Raw genomic sequence first — 12812 nt, 5'->3', positions numbered from 1 at the left:
AGTCCACACAGGCGTTCAGTGACTAAATGTTCAAAATAAAACAATGGCTGTTTTTCTATACCTTAAGTTTAAATTCCAGCTGCGGCAACACTGAGAGCAGCAGGTGGCTGTCTATGTTGTAGAGCTCCAAGATGAGGTCGAAAACATGTTCAGACAGATCGCTGACTGAGGTCTTTCCCAGCATCAGCACCTGGTTGAAGAACTGAAGAAGACAGAGGCAGAGCAGTAAATGTTATTGATGATATCCTCCGAGATCCTGCAACTCAAGCTTGATTTTTCAGACACGTGGCTCCTTTTTCAGATGTACAGACAGATGCTCAGTTTACATTCACTGTTTGGAGAGAGGAAAGATGTGCAACAAAGATAACAGAATTGTCTCCTGACATTGTGATCTTATTTATTGCTCTTCCTCTGTGGTTACTTTTGAGGTCAAAAGGTCAGGTACAGAACAGCTTTTCTGGAGCTTGCAAGAATTCAGTGTTTTGCCAAAGGACCCCTCTGCTCTGCATGGATCTGGGTCCTCCAGTTGTAAACATACTGGCAGGGGTCATAATATCTTGCTCTTCCCATTGGGTTACATGATACAAACATTATAAGCTACATGACAGTCTAGAGACACACAGTACACAAGAGTAGGTCAAAGATTCAATCTTACATTGGTGATGTAAGGTTCAATTGCTTGAGCAGTCCTCTTCAGCAGAGCTTTGGCCAGGTCATAGGCTTGTTTATTCAAATTCTGGACAGACAGAAAAAAAACAACAACAACAACTGGTGAATCAAACAGCAGCTCAAAGAAGAAGAAAAAAAAAACCATTTTAAAATATTAGGGTGTACGTCATCATTTCTTGTTTGTCACTATGAAGAATGCCATTAGGATACTTGTAGCAGGCACAGATGTCCACATGTTTCTCTGAAACTGCTTTACCTCGTCTCACCTGCAGGGGTCTCACTGAATTACAGGGTATGTAAAATGATATTGGCCTTAGTCTACTAACAACATCAACTGACTTCAGGTTGTCCCTTACTGTACAGTTTCTACTTGTTTCACCTTGCATGCTGTTACTATGCGTCTTGTATCTGAATGTAAATGGCTGCATTTATATTCATCCAAAAAAACCTCTCATTCAACCATTTACACACACACACACACACACACACACACACACACACACACACACACACACACACACACACACACACACACACACACACACACACACACACACACACACTGTGTGCTGCCTTTTGTTGTGCTTGTGCAGGTCAAGTGCACACGCCTCCACATGTTGTGCACATACCTTGTGTGCTGGCACCAGGTTGACCAACACAGTGTCCAACAGCTCCTGCGATACAGTGTCTCCCTCGCAGATAATGGAACTCATCAGGTCCACCATATGCATGTGCACTTTCTGGTTGTGGCCGTTGCTAGGGAAACAAGGCACCACAGGTCAAAGATCAAATAGGGCATCTTTGCACAAGTTCAAAGTGACTGGGTTTCAACCAAAATAACAAATACTTCTTTGCAAATTTTTGGAGTGTTTGCTTCACCCATTTGGCACAAAACTCTATGATTGCTTTATTGCACCATGGCTCCGATTTAGTTGAAGGCTGCAGGCATTTGTGTTTTTCTCAGGGTAGTTGCTGGATCACTCATTTTGAAAACAAACTTCACACAAACAGGCCCTGTAGCTGTGGAGATGCACTGATTACAGACAGGGGAAATGTATTCACTCATAATGGTCTGCATTACAGCGGGAGGTAAACCTCATTAACTAGATTTGTATCTCAGCGACTGCCGTCCTCGACGCTACCAGGCATTACTAGTCTCATTACGTCCCATTCACTGGAAGTGTCACTTACACACAAACATGAGGAATGCATTCACTGACTCCTTCTGGCTCACTGCACATATTTCAAATGGTAAACAAAGCTCTTTAGATTCGGCCTATGTAATAAAAAAAAACAAAAAACATTGAGCTGGCACAACCTTGACACGCACACACAGCCACATTTTTCCCGATGGCAAAGAGCCAAATTCTGTACTGCAGAATTCAGCCCTCAAGGTTGTATTCAGCAAAGTGCAATTGAGAGGGGGGGGGGTTAGGAGGAAAAAGAAGAGAGGGCAATCAAAGAGAAACAACCAGACCGCTACTGTGCCGTTTCATGATGGAGCAGCAGAGGCAGATTGAGGTGTTAGAGCCACAGCAGTTCAGCTCTGTTATTAAGGACTGACGCAGCCCAGAAAAGACAATGAGGATATGAGGAAAAAATAAAATCTAGGTGCGCACACACACACACATAATACACCATGATAAAAATGGAAGGGGGGGGGGAGGGGGTTTGATGGAAAGGACTTACTTGATGACCTGGAAGAGCGTTCTGTAAAGCTGGGTGAATATCTCGTTGCTGTCTTCAAGCTCAAAGCAAATATTGTAGGACTTCACCCAGGCTATGTTCTGCACAAAAACAGAGAAGAGGCCGGATATTAGTGCCAGCGAGGAAGGTGAAAGATGAACGTGATAATGGGAGTGAAGGACAGCCATGTTTGCTTGTCGGTTGACTTTCCATAATAATCGTAATCAATGACCCTTTAAACCCAGCGTTCTCAATTGGTCTTGCCTTAGAAACTAGATTTTTCCTTAGTCATTAAGTGGCAACCCACGTTTTTGATCATTTGTAGAACAGAACATTTTTTTCAGATAAAAATGGTGCAGTAATGTGTTAAAAACCACATGAAAAAAAGGGCAACAAAAGTACGGCTAGGGTGAAAAACCCAAAGAAATCAGGAGGAAGACTTCAGCAGCACTAGTTTTGTAGACTTTGAAAAAAGAAATTGACTTTTTTTTTTTTACCCTCAACTGTTCCTCCCCCAAATGAGCATTCATTTAGGAGTCGTGTTTGTTCTTCTTTTAGCTTTGTTTTTGGTCGCTACCAACCCCTGAAGTAAAATATGTCTCTTTACCAGCTAAACGCTCATTTATGTGCACCAGCTAGTTGCAGATTCAGATGATGATTCTCTGAAGGTTCATCACTAAATATGGGGTCATTTGATGCATTGTCATTGTAAAAAATACATATCAGGTTTAAGTAGAGCAACTGAGCTTTGTTTGTATTCATTATGACGTCTGTTCTTTGAAACATGTCAAACTGTGGCTTCGTTTCCACTTCATGTTGAATTAAAAAACACCATACTGTGTGGCTGACAATTAGGCTTTCGCTGTTGTTCTATAGTGAGCAAAGCCGTTAATATCATTGAAACTGCAATATTTCTTTCATCTCACAATTGCCTCAGACTGTATTTGTATGCCTTGTTAATAACATTGGCTTGCAAACAAAAGACATACACTTCCAATTACAGTCAAATTGTCCTTTGATATCAGGAAAAAGCTTCTTGGTACGAACTCCCATAAATTAATCAGAAGCACTTTGCAAGAAAATCAACACACAAACAGGAAGACTGCAACGCAAACCAGAACAGTGATGAATCGCATCAGAGTGAGATTCTTAAAAAGCTTCCTTAAAATATTATGGGATTTAGGATAATTGTTTGAAGATGGATAACATTTTTATTATCCAATTTGACTTTGTGTTTAACAGACTTCTGACAGAGAGTCTGCTGCAGCCTGAAGGAGATTAAAAAACTCAAGTGCCAGACCTCTGCGGATATAAAGGTGTTTCCTATGGAAAGAGTACATGTGATTCTATTACGCCAGCTTTCTTCTCTCCTTCTTTACACATAAGTTACGTAATACAATACAGTTACATAAGCTCCCGAGTATACACATACATCAGTGAATGTATGTACAGCACAGATGTCAAATGGTGTGAAAATGTTAGATCAGTGACATAAAACGACGAGCAATGTGAATATTCACCAAATATACCATTAGGCCAATGGGTCATGACCAAGAATAAGTTCTGCACTGGTTAAAATGTCCACATTCAGCTTGAGAGTAAGTATCCCTGTCGCCATTTGTACCCTTTTATTCTTTTTTTAAAGCATCATTTCACCAGCAAAAAAGTCCAAAAGAGCCACCACCGACTTCTCTTTCCTGAATGACTTGTAGTTGATTACTTCTAAAAAGGTAGTGAAACAAATAATACATGCCAAAGTCAATTTTTTAAATGCCTGTTACAAATCACGTCAACAACAACGAAGCAATCTCGCATCGTCCACAGGGGTATTTCATAAAGATTACTACTAAGGAAATACATACTTTTCAGGCAACTGCTTGATAAAGGAGGTCTAAATTAGTCTGGACTTCCAGTTACCATGGAAACGTATCAATGACATTTCTACTTTACAGAAAAGTACATTCTTAGTTTATGTGCAGTGGAGGCTTCAAGTGTTCACATAACACTAGTGTCAGCTCCATATTAGACTACGACTGGTTTCTGAACTAGCTGTGGTGTTTGTTACTCCATTATGATGCGAAGTACACATGAATGTAAAAATGGCACTCTAGAGACAAACTCCTTTACTGCTACGTTATAAACCTTATTACGAGACAGGCTTAGCTCTATTTTTTAGCCTTCTTTATGAAACACTTCCCTGGTTAAGGATGTGAACTCTCGTATAAACACAGGCACCGAGAGGGGTTTGCTTCCAACAGCTGGTTCCTGATTGGCAAAATACCTGCATTGATTCAGGTCCAACATGAGCAAATCTCCATAAAACCTTTTCTCTCCTTGTTCTTTCTTTTTGCAATGTAGAATACATTTAGAAAGCAGGCTTTCACTTTGGCAAACTTCACAGACACCGACTATCACGGAAACTCATTTTTTTAAAAGTTAAAATGAAAGTGTTCACAGTGAAGTGTTCAAAGCCAAATTCAGTTAGATATAACGAGGATTCCCGAAGGACTCGCAGACAGTCAGATTCAATATAATGTGACTAAAACCCCACTCTACTACTGACTCATACAAACACAGTAACTCACCTCGAGCAAGTAGAAGTATCTGTTGAACTGCGCGCTCTTCGTGTCCTCCAGTCCTTTGAGCTGTCGTGTGATGAACATGAAAATGTCCTGGAGACAAGAAACAAACACACAGTGAATGCTTCGTCTACAATGCATCAAAAATGACAAATATAAGACTTGTTGCCGATTTGTGTTTGACTATTAAACAGCTTGTGTTTGGAAGCTTTGTAAAAGGTGCGAGTGATGTCACGTCTCCAGACATGGCAAAGATGTCAAAACATGTTGTCAGTCCGTGTTCAGTGAGTACTACAGAGAAGATGCAACAATCCTGATGGAGCAGGGTGATATCATTATTTTTTTTTGTATTTTGGTTCATGTGACCGAGCAGCATCTTCATCGTACCTTGAGTTTATCTGGAGAGGTGTAGGGCGCCTCCGGGGCGTAAATCCTAAATATGTCTGCGAGACAGCAGGCCACCAGCAGACGCACGTCCTTGTCTGGATGTTTGAGAAAGAAGTCGGAGGCCAGGTGGAGGGCCAGGTTCAGGTACAGCTCTTTCTCTTCCTCAGAGTCCTGGTCCATGTCCATGAAGGTCTTCACGACCATCTGGAAAAAGGGGTGGGGTGTACAGAAAGGGGAGAGCAGGTGTCACCCGTTAGCGGTTGGTGTGGTAGAACAGATAGTGAGGAGAAAAACTGTCATGAATCCCAGACGATGAGGATCAAAAGGTTACACAAATCCTCCGATGCAAAGTCAACAATCTGCCTATAAACAATACATTTTTCAATTATGCTTCGGTTCTAATTATTAAACAAAAAATATATATCTTTAAATACATTTTAATATTCCTACTGATTACCAAAAGTAATACTTAACAAAACCATGTCTTTTTAAAAGAAGTGATAACCATATAATGTCTCCAGCAATGTGACAATTTCATATTTAGAAGGCCGACAACCCCCCCAATCAGTAAACAGAGGAGCCATGGCTGCAGCAGAACAGGAGTAAGACACTGACCTTGAGCCTGCGGACCATTTCCTCTTTGGATATTTTGTCAGAGATCTCCTTGACCCCCGGGGGGTAGGTCACCTTCCCGTCTGCGGCTCGAGCTTTAGAGTGAGCCATCCTCTTTAGCTCTTCACTGCCTGGAGAGGAGACAAGCAACACCGTGGATGCGACCGAGAGCACAGACACAGTGACTTAAAAACCTGCTGAATCTCAGACAAAACAAACAAAACAACAACAAAAAAAAGCATAATGTTTGGAACCCAAAGAAAATCTTCATGGTACTTAGAAGCTTCCAAAAAAGTCTGCAACACGGCAACCTCTGAAATATTTAGCGAGGAATTCACAGCACAGTAATCGCTTTCTACAAGGCAAGTCCAGGATGAAATCGCTGCATTCAAAGAGCAGGGCTGACTTTTCAATGCAAGCCGCTGCTACTATGGTGTTCCACATTTCTTTACCGCGGCCATGAGCATTACACCCAATTCACATTTAGGGTATTCACATGGCACAAAAAGGTGCTTTGACTTTCACTTTGGCGTGCCGCTTGTGGCCGGCTCGGTCTTGCTGCTCTTTAACAATGGTTATTGAAGCTACCCGTCTCACCTCACCTTACCATCGCCTTTTGTCCTATTTAAAAAAAAAAAACGGGAAAATAGCTCTATGTTTCCTCCTACATCTCACCTACATCCCTGTTGGTCAGAAAAACATTGCAGCCTGACTCACCGTTTATGAATATACAAGAGACTGCATGGCGAGCGGCGCACGCAATGTTTCAAGATATTCATTTTATACCCGATTGCAGGACTTCATAAAATATCGAAAGCATTTGATACAACAATACTTTCATTTGAGGGTGATCCCTGAGAGCTGTAACAGGGAGATGTGAGCTTCCTGAACAGAGTTTGATGTTTTGCAACCAACATATTAGAAGACTACAATCCATGAAATAGCCTCAGAAAATGTGCCTCGGTTACAGCTTCAGAAATAACACTTAACCAAAGCAGAGCTTTTCCTCTCGCCTCATGTCTTGGTCCCTTTTCGTGATCATTTCAAAAACTATCCGCATCAATTTACAGAACTGTTGTGACTCAAAACATATCATTATGCCAGGCAGCTATTGTCAACCATACATTTAACTGAAAACAACCTCTTTACGCGTGTTGTAAAAACAAAATTCACACAATAGTTATATCTATTTATATAATATCCATCATGCAAAAAGAAACTCTATATTAATTGATTAATTCAACATATTACCCAGTAAATTAATATCAATTGGCTAAAATGAAAGCGTTCCCTGTTGTCTGGTAAATGTGCTCTCTGCAAGCAGGTGTCTGTACTTTGCCAAATATCGTTAGTAAGTGAAACACTCTGTAACCACACTACCACACGTTTCCCCCCCCCCCTAATTCAACAAGAGCATCAGAATAAAAAATCCAAAGTGAAAAAATTGGCTGTATCATATACCACCAGGAGCAACTTTACATTATATGTATAATATTATATATATATACACAGAGCATCCGGAAAGTATTCACAGCGCTTCACTTGTTACACATTTTGTTATGTTACAGCCTTATTCCAAAATGGATTAAATTCATTTTTTCCCTCTAAATTCTACACACAATACCCCATAATGACAAAGTGAAAATAGTTTGTTTACAACTTCTGCAAATCTATTAAAAATAAAGAACGAAAATATAACACGTACATAAGTATTCACAGCCTTTGCTCAATACTTTGTTGAAACACCTTTGGCAGAAATTACAGCCTCAAGTCTTTTTGAGCATGATGCTATAAGCTTGGCACACCTATTCTTGGGCAGTTTCTCCCATTCTTCTTTGCAGGACCTCTCAAGCTCCATCGGGTTGGATGGGGAGCGTTGGTGCACAGCCATTTTCAGATCTCTCCAGAGATGTTCAATCAGGTTCAAGTCTGGGCTCTGCCTGGGCCTCTCAAAGACATTCAGAGTTGTCCCGAGGCCATTCCTTTGTTATCTTGGCTGTGTGCTTCAGGTCATTGTCCTGTTGGAAGATGAACCTTCGCCTCAGTCTGAGGTCCAGAGCGTTCTGGAGAAGGTTTTCATCAAGGATGTCTCTGTACATCGCTGCATTAATCTTTCCCTCCCTCCATCCTGACTAGTCTCCCAGTTCCTGCCGCTGAAAAACATCCCCACAGCATGATGCTGCCACCACCATGCTTCACCGTAGAGATGGTGTTGGCCAGGTGATGAGTGGTGCCTGGTTTCCTCCAAACATGACGCTTGGCATTCAGGCCAAAGAGTTCAATCTTTGTTTCATCAGACCAGAGAATTTAGTTTCTCATGGTCTGAGAGTCCTTCAGGTGCCTTTTGGTAAACTCCAGGTGGGCTGTCATGTGCCTTTTACTGAGGAGTGGCTTCCATCTGGTCACTCTACCATACAGGCCTGCTTGGTGGAGTACTGCAGAGATGGTTGTCCTTCTGGAAGGTTCTCCTCTCTTCACAGAGCAACGCTGGAGCTTTGTCAGAGTGACCATCGGGTTCTTGGTCACCTCCCTGACCAAGGCCCTTCTCCCCCGATCGCTCAGTTTGGCCGGGCGGCCAACTCTAGGAAGAGTCCTGGTGGTTCCAAACTTCTTCCATTTACGGATGATGGAGGCCACTGTGCTCATTGGGACCTTCAATGCTGCAGACATTTTTCTGTACCCTTCCCCAGATCTGTGCCTCGATACAATCCTGTCTCGGAGGTCTACAGACAATTCTTTGGACTTCATGGCTTGGTTTGTGCTCTGACATGCACTGTCAACTGTGGGACCTTATATAGACGGTGTGTGTCTTTCCAAATCATGTCCAATCAACTGAATTTGAGTGTAATGGCAAAGGCTGTGAATACTTAAGTACATGTGATTTTTTTCATTTTTGATTTTTAACAGATTTGCAAAAATTTCAAAAAAAATTATTTCACATCATTATTGGGTTTTGTGTGTAGAATTTTGAGGGAAAAAATGAATTTAATCAATTTTGGAATAAGGCTGTAATATAACAAAATGTGGAAAAAGTGAAGCGCTGTGAATACTTTCCGGAAGCACTGTATATATATATATATATATATATATATATTAAACCATCATGATCATTTCCATCTTTAAACATGAAATCACTATCCATTTTACAAACAGCCACCAGAAACTGCACATGATATGTGCTGAAATCAGAGGGCTAATTAATCCAGCGGCAATGATTATGCTGCACATCAAGGTTTCTGGTGAGTCATATAGAGAAACACACAGCAAACACTGAGAAACTGTAATGTAACTATAGGGACTTCCTGCAGGAAATTGATAAGCTGAGGTGTTCATGTCCCCAAGCCTCAAAACTTTGGGGTATTTTACATAACCAGGGTTCTCCCTTCTCAGAGTAACATGAGTGAGTGTCTTGCATTAGCAACGCCCTCAATGCTCCTCACCAGGAGCCACTATTGCGTTCTGCCAGCCACCATTGTCTGATACCACGTGTATCGGTGTTCTTTTTCAAACTTGGTTCGGTGTCTCACGGTGGGATTCGCCTCCGGCGCCTGACCTCCACCTTCCAACCTTCCAACTCATTGTCGCTTTCTTCCCGTGAGAACCTACAATTAGCCCCCTCAGTGCGATCGGGCCCGCTGGCCAGCTGCTCAACAGTTCTTAGGCGTCGAGCATTGGCTTGTTAGCTGAATCATTTAAAGCTGGGCGGACACGACGGACGCCGAGTCCCCCGTCGTGCCCCCGCTGTTCGAGGAGCTCCTCGACGACGGCGAGCCGGGTTCAGAGGAGGCAGAGGGCGACGCCAACTCTGACCTCCTCGACTCGGCTGTAAAACTGTAAAAGTTGGTAAACAGCAGTCCCTGCTTGCATGAACGTTTATCTGCCCTGTATCACGAGACAGTGGTGGCTGTCGGTGGCTTTGATAAGTATTGCTACTTGAGGGGCTACATTGCGACTTGGTTTGGCTAACGGTATGGTGTGTCGCTACGCAATCAGCAGCTGTTTGGTAACAGGCGAGTAAGAGCAGCTCTCTCAAAGAACAAAGCACCCAGTGACCAAGCTTGCATTCAAAGTACAACGACCAACGAAAGACAGCCGGGTTCAGAGCTGTACATTGAAACCTCTGCTCATATCGAGAACAGGCGGACTCTGCCCTCTTTGAAAATGACAGATGTGCAGCTAATACTGGCAGACAGAGTGGCTGGCTGCTGAGGTCACGCTGAGGACGTCCCCAATGCAAAACAAGAAGCAAATGCCGTCCAACCGAAGCGGCGCTGCACAGTTAGTCTTTGCAAAAGCCGATGAAGGTGTATCGCAGCAAAAACTCAACGTGTGCTGGGACATGGGTGTTTTTTTTCCTAGGAAAGTGTGTTACAATGCGTTTATTACTTTTGGTGGTTCAATACTGAAGGTTAGAAACATCTTCCATGGCTTTTACTAGCTGGTAGTTTATTTTATTTTTTTTTTTTTAAATCATAACTAGCCCCTCCTTTTTCCAGATTATTAACCAACTTAAGGTTGAGTCTTGGGAGTTTCACTTTTTTTCTGTTAAAAATATAAAGAAAAATTGCTCCTGGAGTTCTGTATTGTCTTCAGACAATGGGACAATTACACAGCTTCAGTTGTGATTTGATAAAAAACCCTTGTTTAAATTTGGATTCAGAGGCATTACTTTCAACAGAACAGAAATCTGTTCAAGCACCACATACGGCTCGTCAACAGAACCACGTAGATACAGCTCACTTTAAAACTGCAATGATACGACTGACTGATTAGTCTGTTAAAAATCTAATTGGCAACTCGAAATAACTAGTTTAAGTTCATTTTTAAAAGAAATTGTCAAACATTCGCTGGTTCCAGATTTTTCAATGAAAGAACGTGATGCTTTTCTTGATTACATTCTATAGTGATCAAAATATCGTTAGGAGTGAACTGCTAGTTACGCAAAAAAAAAAAAAACATCAAGATTTCCCTATTTGACCACAATCAAAGAAATAATCCACATGAAACTTGACCTAACATTTTGACTCCTGTGTTATTTCTGCAGTATCAGACTGTCACGAGATCCACTGGTGTAAGTTTACGCTGCACACTTTTGAAGAGCCGCTAAGCTGATTTTCATTGTTCGGAGTACAATGACAAAAAAAAAAATCTATTCTATTCTATTCATGGATGTGCTGGAGCGCATCTTTCTCCTGGCAAGATCAAAACGTTGTGGGTAGTATCTGACGTATCATGAATGAAAGACTGGACGAAAGTCGATACGAAATAAAAGACAGATATTGGAAAGTCTGATCCCAAAGTCCTTCCGCCAGACTGGACAGCACTTAAATTTGTCTACTTTCCCTTTTGAAATAACAAAATGGATGAACTAGCATTTGTGGTTGCTCGGCATAGAAGTTCATTTTTCTGCCTTACTCAAGATATCTCATTCGGGGTTACGCTACCTTTTCTTCAGTTATTAAAAGTAAATAAACGGACAAATAATTTTTCTTCTGCAACGACTGGCCTGTTTGTGGCTACAATTTATGCCGCTTTTTCGCTGAAGAGTGATCGATTATTAATAAACGGTCTGGGTCAGTAGGTCTGCCGTCTGTCAAAAGCGCTTGATTTAGAAGCCAGGCCGCGGAATACGGAGTTATTAATCACGACCAAACAATTTTCTGCAGCTGTACTTGAGCTTTTACCGACACACACATGCAGGGCATAATGCATGCGCTGGACACGGGCAGGCTGCCAAATTGCTTGATTCTGACCTTCTTTTCCACCCCACAGCTGCTGCCAAATCTGAGTCCATCCCTCTCTCATTCTACCACGCTGACACACAGCGAGCTCTGGCAGCCAATCAGAGTAGGTTTTTCCCTCCACCTGGGGTGTCTGTGTGGGTACCAACCGCCGGGGAACATTTCACAAGAAGCAGCAGTAAATAATCACAAAGGGCCATGCTTTACCTCACACTCAACCTCTGAACATTGGCTACTTACGACTCATTACTGGTTTATCACAGTCAAACACATGTATCCCCCCCTCGGGAGGGTTTTCTATCGGTCCGCTGCTTCTGCTCTCTCCACTTTGGCACCCTAACACAGCTGTCAGCAAAAATATAATAGCCAAGAGAAATTCTTCTACCCTAATCTGAATCTTGACAGAGACGTGCTTGGTTTTAACCCTGTGGGTGATCACTGGGAAGCCGGCAAATGTCAGCAAACAGAGTAAGAACTGGACACCAGCTGGCTTTAAGGATGAACCCGACGACCTCCATATTGGCACTCACAAAAACACAAAAGTGAGGGGAACTGGCTGAGCGGGGGAAGCGCTGTCAAAGAGTTTAGTTTTCCCCAGATTAAATGAAATGGAGGGAGCACATCTCTGCCAAATCTAAACCAGTTAAAGCCCTCCAGAAAGGACAATGAAGCAGAGTTGAAATCCGTCCAAAGGTTATGAGACTACGACAACAAGGTTCGGATAAACCACCGAAGAAGCAACACAGCGAGGGAGGTCACATCATCTAAAAACAGACAACACTGGTGGTCACATGTCTGATGTTATTAGGCATTGCGGACATCAGTGGCCTGTGTGTCCATTCAGCTACCGCTGTGGTTTTATAGAGAAAAAAATGTAACCGTATATAATTTTTATTCATAAAAAAAAATAGTTGGGGAAAACAGAGCTGAGGGACGGCAGCCTGCATTTGATCTAAGGGAGTCAAACAAATGACCAAAACCAAAATACCCCTCTTAAAAGAACTGCTACAAAATGACACGCTAGCGTTGTTATAAAGTGTGCACAAGGCAAAGCATAATTTTATTTGCTGAAGCCACCAAAAATCAATAAATTAACTTCCAATTTGGGTTTTCAGGAGGATTACCTTAAACAGCGGAG

General features: G+C 42.1%; 1 protein-coding gene across 3 annotated transcripts in view; it reads right to left on the bottom strand.

Annotated features, from left to right (window-relative positions):
* Positions 1-12812, bottom strand: part of pds5b (PDS5 cohesin associated factor B) — a 29279-nt gene that overhangs the window by 14643 nt on the left and 1824 nt on the right. For all 3 annotated transcript variants that reach the window (XM_069720242.1, XM_069720258.1, XM_069720250.1), the window contains exons 2-8: positions 5937-6064; positions 5322-5525; positions 4941-5027; positions 2359-2456; positions 1299-1425; positions 656-736; positions 62-202 (exon numbers count right to left, since the gene is read on the bottom strand). In XM_069720242.1, coding sequence (XP_069576343.1) covers positions 62-202; positions 656-736; positions 1299-1425; positions 2359-2456; positions 4941-5027; positions 5322-5525; positions 5937-6044 — 846 coding nt within the window. In that variant the 5' untranslated portion in view covers positions 6045-6064. The remainder of the gene's footprint in view (positions 1-61; positions 203-655; positions 737-1298; positions 1426-2358; positions 2457-4940; positions 5028-5321; positions 5526-5936; positions 6065-12812) is intronic.

This window comes from Brachyistius frenatus, unplaced genomic scaffold (assembly GCF_029030835.1).
Source record: "Brachyistius frenatus isolate BFR_SWC_R1_liver_20210118 unplaced genomic scaffold, ASM2903083v1 Contig_5, whole genome shotgun sequence".
NCBI lineage: Eukaryota > Metazoa > Chordata > Actinopteri > Embiotocidae > Brachyistius > Brachyistius frenatus.
Note: the sequence above shows the minus strand (reverse complement) of the source record. Positions and strands in the feature narration are given on the sequence as shown.